At 40.2% G+C, this 27660-nt stretch overlaps 1 protein-coding gene across 4 annotated transcripts; it reads left to right on the top strand.

Moving 5' to 3' along the window:
• FCRL1 (Fc receptor like 1) lies at window positions 1–27660 on the top strand. Of its 4 annotated transcripts, none has more exons than XM_050779674.1 (11): window positions 1–139; window positions 13299–13319; window positions 16301–16567; window positions 17752–18039; window positions 18223–18501; window positions 18839–18955; window positions 20330–20357; window positions 21652–21734; window positions 21956–22027; window positions 22771–22799; window positions 23723–27660. In XM_050779674.1, exons 1-11 carry the CDS (start codon window positions 109–111, stop codon window positions 23792–23794), a joined length of 1287 nt encoding a protein of 428 aa, XP_050635631.1. In that variant the 5' UTR covers window positions 1–108; the 3' UTR covers window positions 23795–27660. The 4 variants fall into 4 exon arrangements, with proteins under 4 accessions (XP_050635631.1, XP_050635623.1, XP_050635635.1 ...); XM_050779666.1 differs by having other exon boundaries at window positions 22768–22799; XM_050779678.1 differs by lacking the exon at window positions 13299–13319 and having other exon boundaries at window positions 22768–22799.

Here is a 27660-nt window from a genome sequence, read left to right as displayed (position 1 = left end):
CTGATCTCAACTTCCTCAAACCTCTGATGAGCTGCTGCTGCTCGACTCTGAGGTGCATTGTTTTTTTGATGAGAGGCATCTCTAGGTACCATCCCTGACCTGGTCCTCATGCTGCCGAGGCTGTTGCTGTTGATCTGTGGTGAGTTGGACGACTCAGAGCAGGGTATGGGATGCATTCACGCTTGGGCTCTGCTTCCTGAAGGGCTGTAAGGACTTCTTAGGATGAAGGTTCTGTCAGATAATGCTCAGGGATGCTCAGATCTCCACTTCCATTGAGGGCTCAGAGTCAGGCAAAAAGTTGTAGATACTTCAAAAAGCCAGAATTTTCAAAAAAACTATCATTTCAGTTTTTATGTCATAGGAAGTGTTCCCTGTCTGTCTTCCTGTCCATCAATAATTGTCTTTGTTCTTAGTGTTTTCAACAGCTGCCAAAAAAAAAAAAAAATCTACATAATAAATTGACCTCTGAATTCCTTGTCCTTCTTACTACCAACATTATTTCCTTTTATCCCTCTCTGACTCCCCATTCCCACAGTCAAACCTTAGAACTTATCATCCTATGATCCTTTGTTTTCAGTATACATCCCCCGCCGTCCCCAGTAAGTTGTGTTTCTAGCTCACTTTCTTCTGCACTCTATTTCCAACAATTACCCCAGGACTACTTTTCCATTATCAGTGACTACACTTCATGTGCTCACTTCTCATGGTACTCAGCTCAGATTCTGCAGCTCACCACACAACACTCCCTCGAGTACACCTTCATCTCTTTTCCCCCATAGCACTCTCAGGTTTACACGCCTTTATGCATGCTTCACTCCCAGGCATAAACAGCTGAATGGGATTTTCTTTTTAAACGCACAACCCTGCTGACTTATCCCCTTTTAAGTGTAGGACCCCTGAATCTCAGGTAGCCAGCAGCAATGCCAGGCAATTATCCTACATGTTCATAATCCATGTTGCTCCATGATCACTATTGCATACCTTATCCTGTCACCTCAAACTTCTCTGTTCACTCTCATTGTATAATCTTGCTTCATATTTCATTGAGAAAATAAAAGCAGTCAAAAGAAAACTCTCTCATCTTTCTGTTGCTGTCAACCTACTCAACTCTGCATTCACATACACTGCCTTCTCTTCCCCTACCACGAATATATTGCCCCTCATCCTGTTGATGACAAGACTCTCCACTTGTGCATTGGGCCCAAGACCCTCTTACTTTCTCAAAAACTTTGCTCCATCATCAATATGTTTCTTCAATCTAAATTATTCTCATAAGTATACAAACATGCTACAATACCTTTTATTTTAAAAATATGTGAAATATTATTCACATATAACACAATTCACCATTTAAGCTATACAATCCAGTGGTTTTTAATTACAATCACCGAGTGGTGCAACTATTACCACAATCATTTTCGGAAAGTTTTCATCACCAAGAAATAACTCCATACCCACTAGCAGGCATCCCCAATTTTTTTTCCAACCCCCTCACCTATACTCACCGCTCTATCCAGTGGCCACAAGCAATATTGTCTACTCTCTGTCTCTCTATATTTGTCTATTCTGGACACCCCCCCCCATATCTAACTGTAATTATATACCCATTGAGCAACATTTTCCTCATTCCTCCTTCCCCACTATTACCCAAGCTTCTCGTAACCACCATTCTGCCCTGTCCTTCTATGAAATCAACGTTTTTAGATTCCACATGAGTGAGAGAGTGCAGTACTTGTCTTCCTGTGCCTACCTCATTTCATTTAACATAATATCCTTCAGGCTAACCCATGTTGTTGTAAATGATAGGATTTCATTATTTTTATGGCTGAATAGTATTCCATCATGTATATATACTGCATTGTGTTTATCCATTAATTTTTTGATGAACATCTACATTGATGCTGTCTTGGCTATTGTGAATAGTGCTGCAATAAATGTGGGACTGCGGATGTCTCTTTAACATGCTGCTTTAATTTCCTCTGGATACGTGTCCAGTAGTGGGATGGCTGAACCATATGGCAGTTCCATTTTTTATATTTTAAGAGCCTTCATACTGTTTTCCATAATAGCTGTTCTAATTTACAGTCCCACCAACAGCACATGAAGATTCTCTTTTCTACACATCTTTGACAATACTAGTTATCTTTGGTCTTTTTGATTATAGTCATTCTCACAGGTATGGGGTAATATTTCATTGTGGTTTTGATTTGCATTTTTCTGATGATTAGTGATGTTGGGCATTTTTTAATACACTTGTTGGCCACTTGCATGTCTTCTTTTGAGAATTAGACCATTGTTAATAGGGTTGTTAGTATTGTTTGAGTTTTTATGTATTTTGGATATTAATTTTTCTCAGATTTTTTGACTGCAAGTACTTTTTCCTATTTTGTAGGTTGTCTGTTCACTCTGTTGATTATTTCCTCTACTATGCTGAAGCCTTTTGGTTGTGTGTAATCCCGTTTGTCTATTTTTGTTTTTATTGCTTTTGCTTTTGAGGTCCTAGCCAAAAAATCACCGCCAAAAACAGCGACATAGAGCTTTCCCCCATGTTTTCTCCTAGTAGTTTCAGTTCAGGGTCATACATTTAAGTCTTTCATCCATTTGGAGTTGATTTTTGTCTATGGTGAGAGATAAGAATCTAATTTCATTCTTCTGTAGGTGGATATCCAGTTTTCTTAACACTATTTAGTGATGTCACTGTCCTTTCCACATTATGCATTCTTAAAACCTTTGTTGAAAATCAGTGAGCTATAAATGTGTGGACTTATTTCTAGGCTCTCTATTCTGTTCTATTGGTCTGTGTGTCTGTTTTTATGCCTGTACCATGCTGTTTTGACTATTATAGGTTTGTAGATTATTAGAGTTTTGAAGTCAGGTTGTGTAATATCTCCAGCTTTTCTTTTCTTCAAGGTTGTTTGGCTATTCAGGGTTTTTTATTTGTTTGTTTGTTAGTTCCATACAAATTTTAGGATTGCTTTTTCTATTTCTGAAAACAATGTCATTGGTATTTTGATAGAGATTGCATTGAATCTGTAGATGATTCTGGGTAGTATTGATATTTTAACAATATTTATTCTTCCAATCCGTGAACATGTTATATCTTTCAATTTATTTGCATCTTCTTTAATTTCTTCATTAATGTTTTATAGTTTTCGCTATAGAGATATTTCATCTCCTTGGTTAAATTTATTCCTAAGTATTTTATTATTTTATAACTATTGTGAATGGGATTGTTTTCTTGATTTCTTTTGCAGGTAGTTCACTATTAGTATATAGAAACACTACTGATTTATATGTTTTGTCTGTCTATCTATCTATCTATCTATCTATCTATCTATCTATCTATCTATCTATTATCCAGCAACTTCATCGGTGAAGTTGATGCCCAAATCAGTGACATAGAGCTTTATCATTTATTAGATGAAATTTTGTTGGTGAAGTCTTTAGAGTTTTCTACATATAAGATTATGTCATCTGCCAACAGGGACAATTTAACTTCTTCCTTCTCAATTTGGATGTCCTTTCTTTCTTTCTCTTGCCTAATACTTTGGGTAGGACTTCCATTATTATGTTAAATAGTAGTGGCCAAAGTGGACATCTTTGTCTTTTCTAGATTTTAGAGAAATGCTTTCAACTTTTCCCCATTCAGTATGATATTAGCTATAGACTTGTCATATATGACCTTTATTATGTTGAGGTACATTTCTTCTATACCTAATTTTCTGAGAGTTTTTAGCATAAATGGATGTTGAATTTTGTCAAATGCTTTTTGTGCATGTGTTGAGCATGTGATTTTTATTCTTGATTTTGTTAATGTGATGTATCATGTTTATTGATTTGCATGTTGAACCATTCTTTCATCCCTGAAATGAATCCCATTGATCATGGTAAATGAATTTTTTAAATGTTCTGTTGAATTTGGTTTGCTAGCATTTTGTTGAGAATTTGCACATCTATGTCCATCAGAAATATCAGCCTGTTCTTTTTGTTGTGTTTTTGTCTGGTTTTGGCATCAAAGTAATATTGGCCTCTACCTAGAATGAGTATGGAAGTGTTTTCTTCTTTTAATTTCTTTGAAATCGTTTGAGAGTAATTGGTATTAGTTCTTTAAATGTTTGGTAGAATTCAGCAATAAGCTATCAGGTCCTAGGTTCCTTTTTGATGGAAGACTTTTTATTACTGATTGAATTCCCTTAGTTGTTATTGGTCTGTTCAGATTTTTTATTTCTTCATAATTCAATCTTGAAGTTACACGTGTGCAGGAATTTATCTATTTCTTCTAAGGTACCAATTTCTTTGCATATAATTGTTCACAATAGTCTCTTATAATCCTTTACCCTTTATAATCTGTGATGTCAGCTGTGATGCCCCCTTTTTATCTCTGATTTTATTATTTGAATTTTATCTCCTTTTTCTTATTTAGTCTGACTAGTTTGTCAATTTTGTTTATCTTTTTTAAAAAACTGACTCATTTCATTGATCTTTTGTATTGTTTTTCTAGTCTCTATTTCATTTATTTCTGCCATAGTCTTTATGATTTCCTTCCTTCTACTAATTTTGGGCTGAATTTGTTCTTGTTTTTCTAGCTCCTTGAGGTGAAACGTTAGGTTACCTATTTTAGATCTTTCTTCTATTTTCGATGTAGGCATTCATTGCCATAAACTTCCCTTTTAGAATTGTTTTTGCTATATTTCATAGATTTTTGTATGTTGTGGTTCCATTTTTATTTGCCTCAAGAAATTTTAAAATTTCTTTTTAAATTATTTTTCATTGACTCATTGGTTCTTTGGGAGCATGATGTTCAATTTTCATGTATTTGTGAAGTTTCTGAAGTACCTTGTGTTATTGATTTCAAGTTTTATACCATTGTGGTCAGAAGATACTTCATATAATTTCAATCTTTTTAAATTTGTTAAGACATTTTGTTTCCTAAAATACAATCTATCCTTGAGAATGTTCCATGTGCAGATGAGAAAAATGTGAATTCTGCAGCTATTGGGTGAAATGTTCTATAAATGTCCATTAGATCTATTTTGTCTACAGTGTAGTTTAAATTTGATATTTATGTGTTGATTTTCTTTCTGGATGATTTTCCATTGCTGAAAGTGGAGTGTTAAAGTCCCTTACTATTATTATATTGCAGTCTATATCTCCTTTTAGATCTAATAAAATTGCTTTGCATATTTGGGTGCTCTAGTGTTGGATGTATATATGTTTAAAATCGTTTATATCTTGTTGATGAATTCACCCCTTTGTCATTATACAATGGCCTTCTTTGCATCTTTTTATAGTTTTTGACTTAAATTCTATTATATCCGATATAAGCATAGCTATTCCTGTTCTCCATTTTCATGGTATTTCTTTTTCATCCTTTTACTTTCTGTCTATGTACGTCCTTACAGGTAGAGTTTCTTGCAGGCAGAATATAGTTGGGTTTTGTTTTTTAAAATCCATTCAGCCACTCTATATTTTTTAATTGAATAATTTAATCTATTTACATTCAAGGTTACTATAGATATGTACGGACTTACTCCTGACATTTTGTTGAGTGCTTTCTAATTGTTTTGTAGATCTTTCATTCCTTTGTTTCTCTCTTGTTATTTATCTTTGTGTTTTGGTGGATTTTTTGAAGCACTAGGCTTTGATTCTTTTCTCTCTCCCATTTATGTGTCTGCTGTCAATTTTTTCTTTGCAGTTACCATGAGGCTTATATAAAAAATATTATAGTTATAATAGACTACTTTAAGCTGATAATAACTTAACTTTGGTCTAGACATTTTCCATTGCCCCCATAATTTATATTTTTGTTGCCTTATGTTACATATTTTATATTGTATACTTCTTAACAACTTATCACAGCTGTAGTTATTATTGACCATTTTCACTTTTAACCATCATACTAGAGATTTGAAATATTTACAAATCACCATTACAATAATGAGATTTTCTGAATTTAATGATCAATTTACCTCTATCAGTTAATTGTATACCTTCACATGTTTTCATGGAGTAATTATTGTCCTTTCACTTCTGGTTGGAACACTCTCTTATGCAGTTACTTTAAGGCTTGTCTAATGGTCTTGAATTCCATCAGCTTTTGCTTGTGTGGGTGAGACTTTATTTCTCCTTCATTTCTGAAAGACATCTTTTCTGCGTATAGTATTCTTGCTGAAAGTTTTCTTCTTTCAGCACTTTAAATATATCATCTTATTCTTTCCTGGCCTGCATGATTTCTGGTGATAGATCTGATGATACTCTTACAGAAATTCTCTTACGTGTGACTTGATGTTTCTTCTGTGTTTAGAATTCTATTTCTACCTGACCTTTAACAATTTGTCTATAATGTACCTGGAGAGGACCTCTTTGGGTTAAATCTATTTGGGGATTTTTGAACTTCATGGATCTGGTTGTTCATATTCATCCCAAGACTTGAGTAGTTTACAACTACTAGTTTATCAAATATGCTTTCCATCACTTCCTCTATATCTTTTTCTTCTACTACTCTAATAATACAAATATTTGCTCACTTAATGGTGTCCCAAAAGTCCTGTAGGCTTTTTTCATTTAAAAAAAAATTTTCTTCAGCTATCTGAGGTACTTCAAAAGATCTGTATTCAAGTTTAGAAATTCTTCTTCTTGCCAGGCACGGTGGCTCAAGCCTGTAATCCCAGCACTTTGGGAGGCCAAGACGGGCGGATCATGAGGTCAGGAGATCGAGACCATCCTGGCTAACACGGTGAAACCCCGTCTCTACTAAAAAATACAAAAAACTAGCCGGGTGAGGTGGCGGGCACCTGTAGTCCCAGCTATTCGGGAGGCTGAGGCAGGAGAATGGCGGGAACCCGGGAGGCGGAGCTTGTAGTGAGCTGAGATCCAGCCACAGCACTCCAGCCTGGGTGACAGAGCGAGACTCCGTAAAAAAAAAAAAAAAAAAAAAAAAAAAAAGAAATTCTTCTTCTTTATCTGGTTTACTGTTGAAACTCTCAATTGTAATTTTTATTTCATGCGTTTAATTTTTTAGCTCTATGACTTCTGTTTGGATTATTTTCATGATAGCTATCTATTTTCAAATTTCCTCTTTAGGTCATAAATTGTTTTCCAGATTTTATTGAACTTTTCATCTGTATTCTCTTATAAGTCAGTGAGTTCCCTTAAGATTATAATTTTGAATTTTTTAGGCAATTAATAAATCTCCAGTTAGTTATTGGAAAATTATTTTGTTCTTTTAGTGGTGTCATGTTTCCTTACTTTTTCATGTTTGTTGTGTTCCTGCTTTGACATTTGTGCATCTGGTGGAAGAGTCTCCTCTTTCAATTTTAGAGTAGCTTTTGTAAGAAAAGACTTTCACCTGCAGATTGATCCTAGGGCACCAATGGATCCTTAGTTGAGGAAGGTGCATTGGTTTGGTTCCAGGTGAGCATAGTAGTGTGGTCTCTGTGTAATTTCTTCAGCAGTAATCAATGTCAGCAATGCTTGTGTGTGCCTCAGTGTCCTAGACTGTAGGAGTTTCTGGGGGTAGTGGTTGGCAGGATAGATTGTTACAGTTCTCAGTGGCAAGAGCTTTAGGGATCTTCTTGTTCTTTTCCTCATAGACCCTCATACCTGAGAGGGTCTCTTTTGGTGTTCGTTCCCAGCATGGGTCACAGGCAGGCACGGTAGTACTGTGTTCCAGGGCACAGATGCTTGAGGTGGTTGTGGTCCTGCACTCATTGTCCTGCACACAGTGCCACTGCTGTGGCATCTGTGCCTGGATGTAGGTTCATTGTCTTAGGCATAGATGGACACAGCTCTTTCACCAAGGCAAAGAATGTGACTCTGAAGCACTCTCCAGTATCTCAGGCCCAGTGGGGAAGTCAAGGGGCAAGGTTGTAGCTGTGATTTGATCCTGGGGGGTCAAGATACAGCACTGTTATGGCTCTAAGGATAAAGGGCTTTCCAAAGGCTCAGACACTGGGAAGCATATCACAAGTACAAATCAAATCCCAGAGTCAATGGACACAGTGGCAACTCAGGCACCAGGAGAGAGTGTATTACATAGTGGTGACTCTGGACCCTGGAGTGGTGGGACACAGTAGTGGCCCTGGCTCTATGATGCCAGGTGTAGTGACAGCAAAAATCCTGGAATGGTGATAGGATGCAGTTGTGGCTTCAGCTCTGGAGAGCAGGGAACAGGACAATATTGGGCTCACTCCCCCATATCACACCATCACACCAAGGAAATGGTGTGCGTCAGCAGCTCAGGCTTCAGAGGGCTAGTCCAGATCCAGGCAGGACACTTAGGTTGTTTGACCAGGAAGGCCAGAGTAATACAGATTGGCAGGTGCTGTGTTTCCCCAGGGGTGAGGTGCCAGGCTGGTTTTCACACCAAGGGGGCATGCAATTGGTCTGCTGGCTCAGCTGTGGCTTCCCTAGGGGCAGGATGCCCGACTGGGTCATTTGCCAAGGAGGCAAGCACATGGCTGGTTTTCTGGATAAGGCTTGACTTCCCCACTGGGCAAGACAGCCTGTTCCTTGGCAGGGCAGAGTGTCATGTGGACTCAAGTGACAGGATCACAGCTGTCTCCCTGAGCCTAGATTTTGAGTCCCTGGGGTTGGGGCACTGAAGCCACTAGGATGGAGAAAATGGAATGCTTCCTAGACAGCTTGTTCCCATGGGTTAGGATGCAGGGCAGCTTGGCTAGCAGATGGTGTACTACTGTGTGTAAGCATGATGCAATGATGGTGAAGCCTCAAGGATGAATAGACGCAGTGACTACTGCCCCCAAGAACAGAACACACTCTAGTAGTTGCTCTAGTTTCAAGATGGTGCTGTGCAGTAGTAGCTTGGGTTATGGAAGGGAGGAGCCACAATATGGGCTCTTACTCTAGCATAATGCAGCCACATGAACTCCAGGCAGATTCCAAAACTGGACTTAGGGCCTGTGAGAACTGCAGGATACTCCAGCAACAAAGACTGCCAGTGTCCACAGATATAATGGGGGCTTCTGGGGTCTTCTTTACCTTTTGTTTTCGGGAAAAACCCCTTGTAGGCCTGAATCCCAGCCTGCATTCCAAGCTGATCCTGACTGAGGAGACAGGGTTGCAGAGGCAGGGTGTTCCTTTGCCTTCTTTATGTAGCCATCCTGAGTTTCTGTGCTCCGCAAGGTTTCTGCCACTCCCCTGCTATACTTCAGTGCTCTCCTTTAGACACTCCAGTCAAAATGTAGTTGTTTCCTTATTGTTTCAGTGTATTTTAGGAGGCAAGGGGACGAGTAATAGACACCTCTAGTCAGCCATCTTGCCAACATCACCGACAATGTCTTTTCCCTTAAAATACTACAAATATGGCTTCCATTTACTACACCATTTTTCTGTCTCCCTTTATAAAGTTTTCAGTGCACCAGGTGTGGTGGCTCATGCCTGTAATCCCAGCACTTTGGGAGGCTGAGGCAGGAGGATCGCTTGACACCAGGTGTTTGAGACCAGCCTGGACAACATAGCAAGATCTCGTCTCTACGAAAGATAAAAAATAAAGATAAAAAATAAACAGTGTAGCATGGTGGCACATGCTTGTAGTCACAGCTACTTGTGAGGCTGAGGTAAGAGGATCACTTGAGCCCAGGAGGTTAAGTCTGCAGTGATCTGACCTCCAGCCTGAGTGACGGAGCAAGATCCTGTCTCAAAAAAATAAAATAAAGCAAAACATAAAGTTTTCAGTGAGTTGCTGTCTTTGCTTCACTTTCTTTCATTCTTTATTTAATATTTATTTTTAATTTACATTACATTAAGGTTTACTTTTTTGAAACACTGTCTATAATTTTTGACAAAGATTTAGAGCGACATAACCACCAGCAGAATCAAAATACAGGACATTTTTATCCCTTCAAAAATTTCCTGGCTGGACGCAGTGGCTCAAGCCTGTAATACCAGCACATGGGGAGGCCTAGGCAGGTGGATCACCTGAGGTCAGGAGTTCGAGACCAGCGTGGTCAACATGGTGAAATTCCATCTCTACTAAAAATACAAAAATTAGCCAGGTGTGGTGGTCCATGCCTGTAGTCCTAGCTACTCGGGAGGCTGAGGCAGGAGAATTGCACGAACCTGGGAGGTAGAGGTTACAAATGAGCTGAGATCATGCCACTGCATTCCAGCCTGGGTGACAGAGTGAGACTCTGTCTCAATAAATAAATAAATAAATAAATAAAAGAAAAAAATTTTCTTATGCCCTCAATCCCTTTTATAGTCAAATCTTCCCCCATTCCTAACCCCTGGTAAACTCGTCTAAGTCCTTGTAATTCTTCCTCACTCTTCCTTGTACCCACTTAAATCAGTCTTTCATTCTTACCATTCCATTGAATTGTTCTTGCACATAGCATCAACCATCTTTTTGTTGCTGCATCCAGGGGTCAATTTTAATTTTTTAATTTACTCAATTTCTCAGGGGCATTTGATCACTCTTTTTTTGGAACTACTTTTCACTTGGCTTCTGGAATATCATATTCTGCTGGTTTTCTTTCTAATTCAGTATCTGTTGCTTTTCAGGTTCTTTGCTAAATTATTTAATTTTTTTAGAGTTAGGGTCTGACCCTGTTGCCCCAACTGAAGTGCAGTGGTATGGTCATGGCTCATTGCAGCCTTGAATTCCTGGTCTCAAGTGATGCACCTGCCTCAGCTCCATGAGTAGCTGGAACCAGAGACACATGCAACCACACTCAGCTAATTAAAACATTTTTTTGACTGGGTGTGGTGGCTCACATCTGTAATCCCAGCACTTTAGGAGGCCAAGGCAGGTGGATCACGTGAGGTCAGCAGTTCAGACCAAGCTGACCAACATGATGAAACCCAGTCTCTACTAAATTAAAAAAAAAAAAAATTAGCTGGTTGTGGTGGCACATGCCTGTAATCCCAGCTACTTAGGAGGCTGAGGCAGAAGAATCCCTTGAACCCGAGAGGTGGAGGATGCAGTGAGCCGAGATTGTGCCATTGCACTCTAGCTTGGGCAAGAAGAGTGAAACTCCATCCCCCTCAACAAACTTTTTTTTTTTTTTTTAATAAATTTATTTTTTGCCGCCCAGGCTGGTCTCAAACTTCTGGCCTCAATCAATCCTCTCACCTCAGCCTTCCAAAGTGTTGGGATTACAGTCATAAGCCATGGCGTCTGGCTTGGATCCTTTGCTGACCTCAAAATGTTGGATATCCTCAAAGTTGATACCTAGACTTCATCCATACTCACTTCCCCAAATTATATAATTATGTCACCTCATGTGCCACTTAAAGCTTAAATGCAAGCTTATTTCTCTAGCTTTGGCCTCTCTTTTAAATACCTCTTACATTCTGGTATCTAATAGACATCTTAATAAACATCTTAAACTTAACATCAGGTGTTTAACAGGCATCTTAAACTCAAACAGATCTCTTGATCTTCCACCGTACTACCACCACCCCAAAACTTAACCTATTTTCCCCCACAACTTCTCCAATTCAGGAAATGTCAGAACCATTCTTCCAGTTTCTGTGGCCAAAAATCTAAGAGTCATACTTAATTCTCCTCTCTCTCCTTTTGCACTTTCTATTTAATCCATAGCAATTCCTATTAATTCTACTTTTAGAATTTATACTAAAGTCTGACCATTTCATATCACCAGCACTGTCTAATCTGAACCACTATCTTTACTCCCCTACACTAAATTCCCACTAATGTTCTCCTTGCTTTTCTTGCACTTCTATACTGTTTTCCTCACGGTGTCAGAGTGATATTGTAAATTAAGCAAGAACTGTCCATAGTTCCCCATCACACCTAGAATGAAATCCAAAACTATTGCCAAGTCCATAAAGTGCCCATGACTGGATCCTTCCTATTTCTCAGACACCGATAACGACCCCCTGCCCCCTTACTTGGTCAGCTCCAGCCGCCCTTGCCTTCTCATTCCTCCTTGTACAAGCGTATTTCCTCCTCAGGATACTTGCATTTGATGTTTTCTCTGCCACAGATGCTCTTTCCCAAATATTCAGAAGACTTGTTTCCTGATTTCATTTAGGTTTTTACTGAGTCTATCTAAATCTATCTAAACAGTTAAGACCATCTAAAGATGCTCTGTATCTTATTTCTCTGCTTTATTTTTCTTAGAGCACCAATCACTCTCTGAAAGAATATTATATACTTATTTTTAAATTGGCTCTCTCCCACTGTACTATAAATTTCTTGACATCAAAGATCATCATTCATGTTCACTCCCATCACTCCAGGGCCATGCACAATGTCTGGCATACAGTGAGCACTTCAAATTATTTGTTGAATGGATAAATGTATAAAATATGATTTTATAGTACCTCCTATTGATTATTTTCTCTTACCTAAGGAACTAATTATTCAAGTAAACATTTAGCCTAAGAAAAAGTAAGTGTCTCAAACCAAGCTTGGCTAAAATAGATGATAGTAATGACACAATATTTACTGAATAAGTAAATTCCAGGCACTAGTCTAAGCTCCTTAAGAATATCAGTTTATTTAAGCTTCACAAAAACTCTGTGAGGTAGGTGCTACTATTATCTACACTTTACAGACAAGGAAACTAAAGCACAGAGAGGTGAAACATTTCTCCCACAGTCACACAGCTTGTAAGAGGAAGAGCCAGTACTCAAATCTGTGTCATCCAGCTACAAAGCCTGCATTTTCCCCAGAATTATTTTTTCTTCATCATTGAGCCATAATATTATGGTCAAATCCTTTGGATAGAAGAGAATTTTTGGAGAAATTTGAATTCCTTTTCTGTACCTAAGCCTCCTTTGATCTGAAATTGGTAAACAAAGGGTCTCTATGCATTGAGTATGAGGCTTTGCACTCTCCTTGCCTGACTCTGTTGTTCCCACGAAACAGTCAATACAAAGCTGGACCCTCAAGACTTTTGAGAGGAGGAGGTGGGAGTGGGAATAAGGAACTTGAGGAGGGAGCTGCTAAGTAATTAGTAAAGACGCCACCTCCTAATCACAGACAACACAAGTCATTGGCAATTACTTTCTGATCATAAAAAAGAGCCATGTGTTGTTCTGTGGGTAGGTGCTCTGTGGGTGATGCAGAATATGGGGAAAGGAGCAGAGAGAAAGAAGAAAAGAAGCGGCGGTAAGATAAGGAGGGAGGAAGAGAAGATGAGAGAAGGAAGGGGAGAAGAGAGAACGAGGGAAGGAGGGAGGAAGAGAGAGATGCAGGGAAGGTACAAGGGATGGAGGGTGTGGTGCTGGGGAAGCTCTCGGAGGATTTAAACTTTGGAGATGTGTGGGATTTGCTGCTCTGTACTGATCTCTGCTGAATTCTCTCCCAGCTCCACTCTGTGAACCCGCCGGTGAGTTGCACTTCCTTTTCTTCTTCAAGGTCTGTGGGTATTTTGTTACTTAGGTCAGCACAGGAGGCCTGCGGATTGCTGTCTTAGTAGCCCCTTCCTGCCCAAAACATATCAGGGTGACAACTACTGAGGTGTACAAACATCAGTGACTCCCTTGGGCCTGGGCTGCTCTGTCTTCACATCAGTCTCTGCACCTGACACATGTCTGCTCAGTGGGGTGAATAGGTCTTGCTCTGACCTTCTCAAGAACACAGTCTTATTTCTGGGAAGTCCCAGCACAGGGAGGGAGACACTGTTTGCACAAGGAAGGCAAAGGGTGCTGAAGATTCATGCTAGAAGCATCTCTGTCCTCCCAGCCTCAGGAGTTCCAATTCCCAGTTGTGCTCCTCGGCTGGGTGTATCACCATGGGTGATGAAGGAAATGCTGAAATCACGCATCCACGGAGAACATTAGAGTGAATCCTCCAGCCATGTGTGGAATGAAGTAGTACTGCTGCCTCCTTCCTATTTTTAGCTCTCCTCTGCAGCCACACCTGTTACCCCAACTCATTTTCTCTTTCGGACTCTGGTTTATGCAAACTTACTTCATTGCTCTGATCCTGACTCAAAGTCTTACCTTTACCAGAGGAGGAGAGTAGAGACTTCCTTTCCCCACCAAGGACTCTTCATTAGATCATGCTTCATGTTAAAAATGTAAAAATTGCTATCTTGTGCAGAAAATACTAGCCACAGAGTTAAAAGAGATTGTCCTGCCACCTCAAGAACATCGGCTGCAAGTGCAACTAGGGAACACAAGTTCTCAAGTACCCTAGCAATTCCTGTGACCAGAAAGATTCAGAGTCAGTCTAGCCGTCTAGGTTCCTTATCTAATGTTTGTCCAAGTCTAACTCACGACTTGTGTTAATACCATGCATGCCTTTTGTCTGGTCTCATCTTTACCCCTAAGCCCAAGTGCCCAGTCCTAGCCTAAGCAGAAATCCAAAGCCATATCAAAGATGAGGAAACCAAGTTTCTCTCACCAGGTATTTTCCAGATAGTCTCTGCTATCTAAGAATTATCTGAAACAAGTTCTGAGCTGTAAGACTGAGTTCCAGACCCTTGCAATCCGTCCTGTCCAGTTTCCCACTTCATCACCACTCTAGCCTCATTGAGAATAGTGGGTTACAGATGCCCAAATACTAAATGCCCCCCCGCTTTTTCTTTCTGAGACAGAGTCTCACTCTATTGCCCAGGCTGAAGTGCAGTGGTGTGATCTCAGCTCACTGCTACCTCTGTCTCCTGGGTTCAAGTGATTCTCCTGCCTCAGCCTTGGGAGTAGCTGGAACTACAAACGCACGCCACCATGCCTGGCTAATTTTTGTATTTTTAGTAGAGACAAGGTTTTGCTGTGTTGGCCAGGCTGGTTTTGAACTCCTGACCTCAGGTGATCCACCAGCCTCAGCCTCCCAAAGTAGTGGGACCACAGCCATGAGCCACCACGCCTGGCCTAAATACCTTTTTATTTATTGCCCTGCTGAGCTCCAAGAGCTGTGCTACTGGTCAGTCTTCTGGGGACCACAGTTTTCCAAGGAAAGACAGTGACTCTAAGATATTCCATGCCTTAGGACAAAGCGAATATTCTGGTACTATGGATGGAACTGATGTTTAAAAGTTTCCAAAAAAAAAAAAATTTCAGCAGAAAAGAACTTAGAGATTACAGATATTGAACTAGGAATCACCCCTTACTAATCCAAAGCACTTGTCATTTTCTTCTGGTGAGGAAAGAAAGAAGTTTTGTCTTAGGGAAAGTATAATATTTTTCAAGAGGCAGAGGCTCTGAGGATTGGATAAACAAATGTCCACACAACCCATATCTATTAGGTGTTGTGACATTTCTACGGGCTGCTGCAAACTGGGGAGATGAGGAGAGAGCAGAGCACAACTTTATCATCTTATCACCAGAAAAGAGCCCCAGGCCAGGAGCGGTGGCTCACCCCTGTACTTAGTACTTTGGGAGGCCAAGGCGGTAGGATCACTTCAGCCCAGGAGTTTGAGACTAGCCTGAGCAACAGAATAAGACCTTGTCTCTAAAAAAAAAAATAAATAAAATGAGCTGGGCTTGGTGGCATGTGTCTCTAGTCCCAGTTACTTGAGAGGCTGAGGTGAGATAACTGCTTGAGCCCAGGAAGTTGAGGTTGCAGTGAGCTGAGATAGCATCACTGAACTCTAGCCTGAGAGTCAGAACATGATCCTGTCTCAAAAAAAAAAAAAAAAAAAAAAAAAAAAAAAAGAAAAAGAAAAAGAAAAGAGCCCCTAATATCCCAAAGGATTAAATTAGCTCTTTAGATCATGGTTTCTACAGAGGTTTGTAGAGAAGCTGTGTGGATGGTGGGTACTGGGCATTTCCAAGCAAATACACCCCATTGCTTCTAATGGAAACAGCAATAATAGGGGCAGGACAGAGTCAGCGATGAGGGGATTGGATTCTCCTATGTCTTTCCTGGACAGATCAACCCTGCAGGTCCCATATTCTGTTTTTGAAAAAGATAGTGTGGTTCTGAGATGCCAGGGGAAAGGGAACAGAAGAAGATAATGAATATGGCTTACAAGGATAAAAGAAGCATATTCACTTTGAATAAAACTTCAAGCTTCACCATCTCCAATGCCAACTCCAGTGACAGTCTTCAATATTATTGTACTGGCTTCAAGAAAGGTACTTTTGGTTTATGGATAGGAACTTCAAAAAATAATAAGATCCAAGTCAAAGGTAAGGGTTGCCTTCTGCAAGATAACACTGCACAGGGGCAGGATGTACCAGGCGTGAGCAGGGTGAGTTCATGGAAGACCCATGGGCCAGTGCGGGGAGGTGGAGGCTTGTGGAGTGGCCTGTGTGTCCAACTGGCTGTTTCTTTGAGTCTTGTTGGCAAGTGCTGTGACACAAAGTGCCTCTTACCAGAAACTCTGAACTCCATTAATCATTTGTGTTTAATTCCTCTCTCTAGGGCTGTTGTTGATAGTCAGCCCCTCCCATCCCACAGAGGGGAGCCCAGTGAACCTGACCTGTAAGATGCCCTCTCTACAGAGTTCAGATGCCCAGTTCCAGTTCTGCTTCTTCAGAGATGCCCAGGCCTTGGGCCCGGGCTGGAGCAGCTCTCCCAAGCTCCAGATCGCCAACATGTGGAAAGAAGACTCAGGGTCCTACTGGTGCGAGGCACAGACAATGGCATCCAAAGTCTTGAGGAGCTGGAGATCCCAGATAAATGTGCACCGTGAGTGTCAGTGGGGTCAGTCTGCCAGGATAGATAGGCTGAGAAGGACAGTGGCAAGAGGCTAATCCTCACTGTTATGGGTTATATCTCTGCAAGAGTAGGAGCTGTTTGAAAGATATTCCTGAGTTTCTCTCATTATTAGGATCCTTAAGGGATCTTCCCTTATTCAGTCTGTTTCCATTCAGGCAAACAGAGAGTATTTAGGAAACCTTTACTGTGTGTCTTCACTGTGCTGGAAGGTGTGGGGAGAAGAGCTGCATAATGTTTGGTCCCTGACTACACGAAGTTGATGCTCAGCCAGCACTCTGAATGACTAGGGTTAAATATGTGATGCTGCATTGTGTAGGACTGGCTGTTGACTACAGACAAGGGGGATAAAGGACTGAGGTACTCAGAGAAGGCTTTGCCGAAGGAATATGTAGAATAGGTTACCGGAGCAGGGTTTATGGAAGGGCAGTTGGAGCTTGATTTCCAAAAAATAGAAAGAAAAGAGTGCTTTGTAATTCATCTTGTTATTCCACGTCAGCGTTGACAATTCCAACATCCTCTGCCATTCTATCGTGCCATGAAGCAAATGTCTAATACTTCCAAAAGGCTGTGCTCTCCCACGCTTGCTAAAAACTCAATACTGGTGAAACTGGACCACCACCACCACAATAATCATTGAGCAGTTTATACATGGCAGTCCCTATCCTAGTGCTTCACAGATATTGTGTAATTGTGAACCCTCCAACTGCAGGAGATAACTGTCATTACCAGCAATCTTTTACATATGGGAAATTGTATCTCAGAGAAGTTGAGTAATTTGATCAAGCACACACAGCGAGTAAAAGAGTTGGAACCACTCTTCAAACAAGGCAGTTCGATTTACAATTTGGACTTATAATCACTTTACTATACTATTGTGCCTTGAAAAAATGAAAGTTTGAGAGATTAGGGTAGTGGAAGTCACACTGTTCTAAGGAGAGAGCTGATGCTACACCTTCTATAGTAATACTATGGTGTCTTTCTTATCCTATCACCATCACCCAATCAATCAGCAGACCCTTCCCCCTCACCCAAATTAAGCTATATATGTCATTGACTTCACTCATGCTCTTTGCTTTCAGGACTATCACATCTACTTACTGTCTTTGAAACTCTCCCTACTCAGGGTCTTCCTATGTCATCTTGTGTTCACACAGGGGTCCCTGTTGCTGATGTGAGCTTGGAGACTCAGCCCCCAGGAGGACAGGTGATGGAGGGAGACAGACTGGTCCTCATCTGCTCAGTTGCTATGGGGACAGGAGACATCACCTTCCTTTGGTACAAAGGGGCTATAGGTTTAAACCTTCAGACAAAGACCCAGCGTTCACTGACAGCAGAGTATGAGATTCCTACAGCAAGGGAGAGTGATGCTGAGCAATACTACTGTGTAGCTGAAAATGGCTATGGTCCCAGACCCAGTGGGCTGGTGAGCATCACTGTCAGAAGTAAGTTCCACTACCCTCCATTCAGCCAGCCAGTCACAAACTGGGCTCCACGTTTCCCTGGGGCACACAAAGTTTCCCTGGGGCATGCTGAGGAAGTTCAATGGGGCTGAGCATCGGTGGGCAGGGATTATGGGTTTGCTGCATTGTCAGAGACTGTCTCTTACAGTCTACTATCTCCCTCAGTCCCAGTGTCTCGTCCCATCCTCATGGTCAGGGCTCCCAGGGCCCAGGCTGTGGTGGGGGATGTGCTGAAGCTTCACTGTGAGGCCCTGAGAGGCTCTCATCCAATCCTGTACTGGTTTTATCACGAGGATGTCATCTTGGGGAGCAGCTCAGCCCCCTCTGGAGGAGGAGCCTCTTTCAACCTTTCCCTGACTGCAGAACATTCTGGAAACTACTCCTGTGAGGCCAACAATGGCCTGGGGGCCCAGCGCAGTGAGGAGGTGACACTCAACTTCACAGGTATAGCTCAGGCTATGGAACTGTGTTGGTCAATGTCTCCTTCCCAGCATCCTGGGAGAGTTTTGCTGGTTCCACTATGCTTCCGGGGGTGTGCCACCAATGGTGGGGCCTCTGTGTGAGGTGCTGTCATGAGTGATGTATCGGAGGGGCATAGAGAACTCAAGGTTGGGTGCCTGTCTTCTCTTTTCATAAATGTGATAAGCCACAAGTCCCCAGACAAATAAATAAATCGCCACTTGGAAGAGCAGACCTTGGGTAAAACCCACACCCAAGATGTCTGCTCTCTAAGCCCCAAGCCCTTCCTCTGAGCAGATCATGCACAGGTCTCTCCCTCTAGTGCCTACTGGGGCCAGAAGCAATCATCTTACCTCAGGAGTCATTGAGGGGCTCCTCGGCACCCTTGGTCCTGCCACTGTGGCCTTATTATTTTGCTACGGCCTCAAAAGAAAAATAGGTTAGTATTTAAAAGAGAGTGGCATTTTGTTACTGTGATCTTTGTTTTCACTGAAATTGTGACATGTATACCGCAAAAGATGTATATGCTGTTAACCACCTTGCCTGTGAATCTGCCAAAAACCCCAGCAGGTAGGAACAGTGCCTATTAACATAGTGTAACATTTTTGGTAAAGTTCTCCACCCCTCATGTGCTATCAGTTGAGGTTCGAGTGATATTTTGTGCTTCTGTGATTTAACTTTTATACAAAAATGTAATGATTTGGCCAGGGGCGGTGGCTCACGCCTGTAATCCCGACACTTTGGGAGGCTGAGGTGGGCAAATCACGAGGTCAGGAGATCGAGACCATCCTGGCCAACATGGGGAAACCCCGTCTTTACTAAAAATACAAAAATTAGCTGGGTGTGGTGGTGCATGCCTGTAATCCCAGCTACTTGGGAGACTGAAGCAGAAGAATCACTTGAACCAAGCAGTCGGAGGCTGCAGTGAGCCGAGATCGCACACTGCACTCCAGCCTGGTGAAAGAGCAAGACTCTCTTTCAAACAAACAAACAAACAAACAAACAAACAAACAAATGTAACTATTTAAAATAATTTGCCACAGAAGAGAAATATGGTTAGCAGTTCCAGCTATCCTGACTATGTCCCAGTACTAAAGTCAGTGCATCAATTCTTAGTCACCTTCAAGTATTGTCACATGCTTTTTCTTCTCTCTGAAATGCACGTTCACACGTCCACATGTTCTACTTATTGCTGGAAATTTCTCAACTTTCCTCTGAAATGTCATTTTTTCCAAGAGGCTTTGCCTGGCCTACACAGCCTGCAATTGTCCTCTCCCGTTATGAGTTCCAAGTTATTTAGATTCACATGTTATCACGATTGGTAATTACATATTTATTTATATATTTAACCTTGGTCTCCTCTTCACTGAGGAAGTTGGAGACAGGGCAAGAGAGGACACTACGAGATTCTCATTTAAATTCCAAGCTTTTCTGACATCTTTGGGTACCTCACACCATCTATACCATGGTTATGGCAGCACCTGCCTCCAAGGACTTTTGTCACAATAAGATTGGGTGGTGTGGTTGTAAAACAAAACCAAAACATATAATAAATGTACAAGTTTAGAGACTTGGGTCCCAGGTCCTAGATCTGGTACTAACTGGCTTTGGGAATCTCACTTAATTATTCAGGACTCGAGTCTCCATCTGTGAAATGAAGGCTCTGGAAATGATTGCCAGGATGTCTGCTGGGCACACAGTGGCACCCGCAATGGGCATCTAAGCATGAGGCATATCCCTGTGCAGGGTGTATAAGAGCACTGACAGTGAGGGTTCTTCCATTTATGTGTATGCTCATTTGTTTGTTTTGCAGGAAGACGTTCAACCAGGGATCCACTCAGGTGAGGCCTGTTTTCGCTGTATGTGCCAATAATGCAGAAAAATCTATTTTAAAAATAGTTTTAGATTTGTTCTCTCCTGAACTTTTTTCTGTTTTATTATACCCAGAACTCACTCCTGAGTTCTCCTACTGGCAGCTTTGAACAATTCATCGTCACTTCCCTTCTTTTAGATTTCGTACATTAACGATTTTAAATCTTTTTGTCATTTTTCCTATTGTTCCCTTTCAATACCACTGCAGAATATTAAAATCACATTGCAGCTGGGCACGGTGGCTTGCACCTGTAATTCTAGCACTTTGGGAGGCTGAGGTGGGTGGATCACCTGAGCTCAGGACTCCAGACCACCCTGGGCAACATGGTGAAACCCCATCTGTACCAAAATACAAAAAATTAGCTGGGCATGGTGGTGCATGCCTGTAGTCTTAGCTACTCAGGAAGCTGAGGCAAGAGAATCCCTTGAGTTTGAGAGGTGGAGGTTGCAGTGAGCCAAGATGGCACCACTGCACTTTAGCCTGGGTGACAGAGCAAGACTCTGTCCCATAAATAAATAAATAAAAATAAAATCACATAGCTTTCACCAGGATCATGCATTCATTCAATCAGTCAACCAATATTTGAGGATCTGTAAGCCATTCCGTTGAGTGCTGAGAGGTGTGAAAATATAAAAAGCTCTTGAAAGTTTTAAAGTATTTTAGGGTAGGTAAGATACGTGTACATTTCTGGAATGTAAGACAGACAGGAATAAACATACCGAACAGTTATTGGTGAAATTCTTTAGATGTTTAGAGGAGGAAAATATTTTTTTAAATACTCCCATCTAGAGATACCAATGTTTAGTTGTCTTTTTAATATAATGTATTATCATTTATGCCAACAATAAACAGATTTTTTTTTTCAAATGAGAGTAGCACTCTTTCACTGGTATCTGCACAAGAAGGAGCATTTTCTTTTGCCCCTTCCTCAAGTTGCTTGTTCTGCCAAGCAAAGTGTTTTGCATCTGGAGTGAGTCAATATTTATTCGTTTAATATTTAGGGAGCACTCATGATGCAAACGACACTATTCTGGGAATGGGCAATACCATGCCTTACGCTCATGTGCTTGGTCTGCAGTGCCCCACAGCCTGTGCAGAGGGCCATGGCTCGTGCCACACCGCTGTGCCTTCTAGCTGCTCATTTCCCCATAACTCGGTATTCTGCTCAGGACCATTTGTCATAGGCTTCTCTCCTTCAGTGTGATATCTGCATTATCTGGGATGTAATTTCAGATAAGTAACATGTGTCTCTGTGTTTGCAGGAGCCTTCCCAGCCCTGTACCCCAAGAGTTCCCCTACCTCAACTCACCTACCCCAGGACAGCTACAGCCTACATATGAAAATGGTGAGCCTTTCCAAATGACCCAGGCCAAAGTTGGTACAGCAAGCTTGGGAAGTGACAATGGGATAACATCTGCTAGCCAGACCTGACTTTGCTGTGCCCCAGCCTCTACTGCAAACAAATGACTTACCTGTCTTCATGGCTGTGACAGGTGGAAGGTATGGAGTAATTTTAAACACAGGAATCAGGAGCTGTGTCATGAAGTCTCCTTCCTTCTCTTGCAGTGAATGTTGTAAGTGGGCGTGATGTTTATTCGTTGGTGTACTATAACCAGCCGGAGCAGGAATCAGCAGCAGGTGAGACACAGGGGAGTAAATTCCTCTCTAACTTTTGTCTTTCCTAGAACCAAGAGAACAATCAGTGGCTGTGCATGGCAGACAACAGCATTCCTCAGAGCAGAAGGCTGTGAGCATCACTGTGTATACTTAATGGCTGTCCTTGGGTCTGGAGCTACCTTGAGTAGAACCCAGAGCTAATGCTAAGGTTCTTTCTTTCCTCTAGGGCTGGGCTCTCAAATTTCTTAAATTATAGTCACTTAGAAAGAGCAAAAATCCCATTATGGCCTACCTCTTCCCAACCTCCCAACACAATGGAGGTAAAAACATGTAGTTAACAATAAGGTGTCATTGTAAGGCTTACATTTTATGCCTCACTCCCCAGTCATGTGGCAGCATCAGAGGTGATGGCTTCTGCCTGCCCTCTTTGAGTAGCCTGACACGCTCCTCATAACCCCAGCACAGCTGCCTAGCTGTTGCTTTTGTCCCATCCTACACATGGTCTGCCCAGAATAGCTGAGACGTATAAAGGCCCCTCCTGGCATAGGGGCTCTACTTACCTTCCCACCCCCAGGCTGCCAATTTTCCTCTGGCTACTAAGGGAATCATACTTGTGATAAACAGAAAAGCAAGACAGAAAATATTAATGGAAATCAATTAATGGGAAATAGATGGGAGAGGAAGAAGCTTTTCTTAACACAAGTTTAATGAAGGACTTTAAATGTAAGTGGAATGTCATAGCACTTGCCTTTTCTCCGCAGCAGAAACCCTGGGGACACATATGGAGGACCAGGTAAGAGTCTCTATTGTTCTCTTCTCCATGTTCTTTCTTTCTTCTGGGGACTGGTTCTCAAACTTCTTAAATTGTAGCCACTTAGAGCAAAAATCCCATGGTCTACCTCTTCTCTATCTCCCAATGCAATGGAGGTAAAAACATGTAGTTACAACAATAAAGGGTCATTGTACAAGGAAATTTTGGAGGCTTACAAATTCACTTACTTTAGCAATGCACACATGAATGATTTTTAGTTAAACTAGGGTGCATACCTAGTCTCAAAATTCTATTTATTGGAAAATCTTTATCCTAAAATATTATTGAGCCATACATCCATCACTTTGTATTATAAGGTTAACCAAACAATCTACAGCAACTAAATTAATATTGAACAAACCTAAGTTAATAGTAATTTGTGTCACTAAAAATTAGCATTTGGTAAACTTTGAATAATTCAAGATATCGCTGATACAAAAATACTTCCTTAAAACTGCAGAAATTCCAACTCTGTGCATGTGTGCAAAAACAGTAGGTGCTTTGCAGTTTTGTCTAGTGTAGTGTGGCAGCCAAATATCTCAGGACAAAATTCAAATCCTTGGTAAACTCCAGTGACATGCTAAATTTAATTTATGAACATAAAATTCTGACAACCTTTTAAAAGATGACAGCCCATGGGGCTGCCTAACAATGGCCCATAAGAATGAGGAAAGGCATTGTATGTTTGCATCAGTTTGCAGCTTATCAGGATCATCTCTGTAGTCTGCCAGTGGGATACAGGCACTCTGAAAATGCTGGCCTTGGACCACAGTTTTTCAAGAGGCCCTGATTTTTGCATTGTGTGATGAGCCATGATAAGATGCATCCAAGCTGACTGGGGAAGAGGACCAGCGGAGGCATATTCTGCTTGTCTTCCCTGTTATAGTCCTAACCTTTGCTTCCAGGTTTCCTTAGACATCTATTCCAGGCTGAGGAAAGCAAACATTACGGATGTGGACTATGAAGACGCTATGTAAGGTTATGGAGGATTCTGCCCTTTGAAAACCATCCATGACCCCAAGCCTCAGACCTGATATGTTCTTCAGAGATCCTGGGGCATTAGCTTTCCAGTATACCTCTTCTGGATGCTATTCTCCGTGGCACTATTCCTTCATCTACTGATCTACTGTGAAGTGAAGTTGGCGCAGCCCTGAAGAAACTACCTAGGAGAACCAATAGACACAGGAGTGACAGGAACTTTGTTATCAGAACCAGATTCCTGCTGGCTCTTTTGAGAAAGGTCAACTTGTGCTCTTCTATTTACAAGAGAAAACAGGATGGAATAAAATAAATTAGGATCTTGGGGTGGAGGGACAGTGAAGCTTAGAGCACATGAACTCAAGGTCAGTGATTCTGCAGGACTTCACAGAGAGAGCTGTGACCATCATCATTCAGTCCAAGTGCTTTCTCTGCCCAGACAGCACAGAACTCCAGCCCTGCCACTTACATGGGTCATCGAGTTTCCACCTAAAATATGATTCTATTTATTTTGAGTCACTGTTACCAAATTAGAATTAAAACAAAGTTACATAAAAAGTTATTGTGATTACAGTTAATTTTAGTCACATATTCTGTATATATAGGCCAACCTATACCACATCCAAAATTATGTATCTACTACAGCCCCTAGAAGCTTTATGAATACAGTGTGTCTTTTTTATTCACAAAATTTTTGAAATCTTGGTAATATGGTTTGAAGTCTGTATCTTATTTTTTCTTTTTTAAATTTGAGACAGGGTCTCGCTCTGTCACCCAATTTGGAATGCAGTGGCACAATCTCACCTCACTGCAACCTCTGCCTCTCAGGCTCAAGCAAACCTCTGACCTCAGCCTCCTAAGTGGCTGGGACTACAGGCACATGCCACCAAACCTGGCTGATTTTCGTCTTATGTACAGACCAGATGTCACCATTTTGCCCAGACTGGTCTCAAACTCCTGGGCTCAAGCAATGTATTTTAATTTTAAAACAACCAGACACTCATTCTTATGAATGAATAAACATTTGGAGGTATATAAAGTAAAAAGTTAAAGTCTTTCCTGTAAGTTAACACAAATGTTTACTATTGCTAAAACCTTTACAGGTAGCTCTCTAGATAATTTTCGATTTTTGTGTACATACTTATACATACATGTAAGTATATAAACATTTAGAAGTATACCTATCTAACAAACCATCATGAAATATTTTCAAATAGATCTATTATACTATTTTAAAAGTCTCAATAGTAGTGTGTTATATAGATAAATCATAACTTTTTTCTTTTTTATTGTAGCAAAGATACATAACATAAAATTGATCATTTTAACCATGTTTAAGTGTACAGTTCAGTGGCATTAAGTACTATCATAATATATTTTAATCCTTCTCACCACTGGTGGACATTAAGGAGGTTCCAAAAAAATTCATATTATAAAAACAAAGTTCAAACAAATGTCTTTGTACAAGCATATTATGCACTCCTGCTGAACTATCTGAAGGATAAATTTGTAAATCTAGTATTGCTAGATTATGCATATTAAATATTCTTGTTAAATAGTCTTCAATGTTTCTAAGGTAAGGCTGTATCAATTTATACCTCCACCCATAACATCTGGGAAATCAGTTTGTGGGGTGTGTCCGTTAGTTCTCACATTGCTAACAAAGACATACCCAAGACTGGGCAATTTATAAAGGAAAGAGGTTTAATTGACACACAGTTCCAAATGGCTAGAGAGGCCTCCGGACACTTACAATCATGGCAGAAGAGGAAGCAAACATGTCCTTCTTCACATGGCAGCAGGAGAGAGAAAGAGTCCTGTGTTCAGCCTTTGCCCATTTTCTATGTCATTTGTGTTTTTCTTACAGTTTTTATAGGAACTATTTATTAAGACATAATTTATAACAGTGAAATACACAGATTTTATGTGCATAGTTCCATCAGTTTGACAAATGTATGCATTCAAGTAATCCAAACCCTTATCATGATTTAAAGTATTTTCATCACTCTAGAAAGTTCCCTCATACTCATGTCCAGTCTATTTATGCCACTGTGAAAACAACTACTGAACATTATGCTTTTGACCATTTCTCCATTGTATGTGATGCCAATATTTTTGTACAATCTTTCACTTCACTTTTTGTTTACAGTGAATTTTAAAATATGGAAGGTTAGTTTTTGCACAGCTGAACTCAATTTTTTTAAATCTTGACTTCTAAGTTTCCTATATTTCTGTCATTTTCTATCAGACCATGTTGCCATGTTATAAAACATTCTAATATTTTCTTACAATGCCTCCATAGTTTTATTATATATTCACTCAATACATTATGTGTATATGTGGTATGAGGTAGGAATCTAACTTTTACTGTTTTTATCTTTATGTATTTTTTTTAATTTAAAATGAGGGGTAGGGATTTAACTTTTTTTCAAACACATATAAATTGTTCACTACTGTTTATTTAAATAGTCTGTTCTTTTCCCTTTTATTATTATTCTATTTTATCTCACTTAAATTCAACCTAAGCCTGTTTTGGACTACAACTAATACTACAGATCTTCCTACCACTCTTCCCCTTGCATAATTCACTTCAAACACATTAGTCTCAGGTTTCCTCAGGCACATCAAATTTAGTCCCAGCTCAGAACTCTGTACTTTCTATTTCCATGCTTTCATGTTCTTTCTCTTGATATCCTTGCTTTCTTATTTTCTTCATTTACATTTTCTGTTTTGATTTTCTGTTTCTGGTCCATGGAAATTTTCATTTTCTTTTTATAAAACTAACACAGCTTTTTTACATTTTATATTTTGCCTGCCAGTGCCATGTGCCTGGAGCTCATGGAGGGCCTCAAAGGATGAAATTGGAGTATCATGTGATCAGGAGTTTGAACTTGTTTGTATTGTATGATCATCCCTTCTTTACCTTAATACTCACATTAAACATTATCTATGGCTTCTTACATTCCACTTCTTCTTAATCAATTTCTTTCTTTAAGAACTTAAACTTTCCCATCATTTCTGATAGGGTCTGTGAGTTTATTTGTCCAAAAAGTCCAAAAGCAGAATTTAAGATCAATAGCATAGCTTTCTGCACAACAGTTGTCATATTGTATTCTATGGTCTTCTAGCTTCTACTACTTTCTTTGAGAAATCTATTTAATTGTTGTTTCTTTATAATTAATCTATCTTTTCTCTCCAGTTGCCTTTAAGACTTTTATATTTGATATTATGCAATTTCACTATGATTTGTCTAAATGTGGATTTATTTTGCTAGAGATTCATAACTCAAGTCGAAGGTATCATGCCTTTTTTCAAGTTTAGAAAATATCCGGTTATTATCTCTTTATTATTATGCTGCTGCAGCATTATTTGAATTCTTTCCCTCAGAAATTTATGTTAGAAGTTTCCTAGACTTCATTCTATTCTCATGACTCTTAATTAGTCTTGCCAAATTTTCATTTCATTATCTCATTGCATTTTAGGTAATTTCTTAATCTCTATCTTCCAGTTTGCTAGTTCTTTCTTCAACTGTTTATCTATTTTATTGTTTAACCTATTTATTTTCTATTTCAGTGATTACATTTTTTGAGATTTTATTAGCAAAATGGTTAAAAGGATGGTTTCGGAGGATTGTCTGGATTTACATTTTGCCTCCATTATTTACTAGCTCTCCAGTTTTGGTTAAATTAATTAACCTTTTGTGCTTCTTGATGTGTAAAATTGAAATAACAATTGTATATAAATAAATATAGTGTTGTTTTGGTAATTCAGTAAAATTATTTGTGTAAAATGCTTAAGACAGTGCCTGAAATGACATTGAGTCCTCAAAAAATAAATTATTATTAGCATTATTATCATTCCTTCA

Source organism: Macaca thibetana, chromosome 1 (assembly GCF_024542745.1).
Source record: "Macaca thibetana thibetana isolate TM-01 chromosome 1, ASM2454274v1, whole genome shotgun sequence".
In the NCBI taxonomy this organism is placed as follows: Eukaryota; Metazoa; Chordata; class Mammalia; order Primates; family Cercopithecidae; genus Macaca; species Macaca thibetana.
Note: the sequence above shows the minus strand (reverse complement) of the source record. Positions and strands in the feature narration are given on the sequence as shown.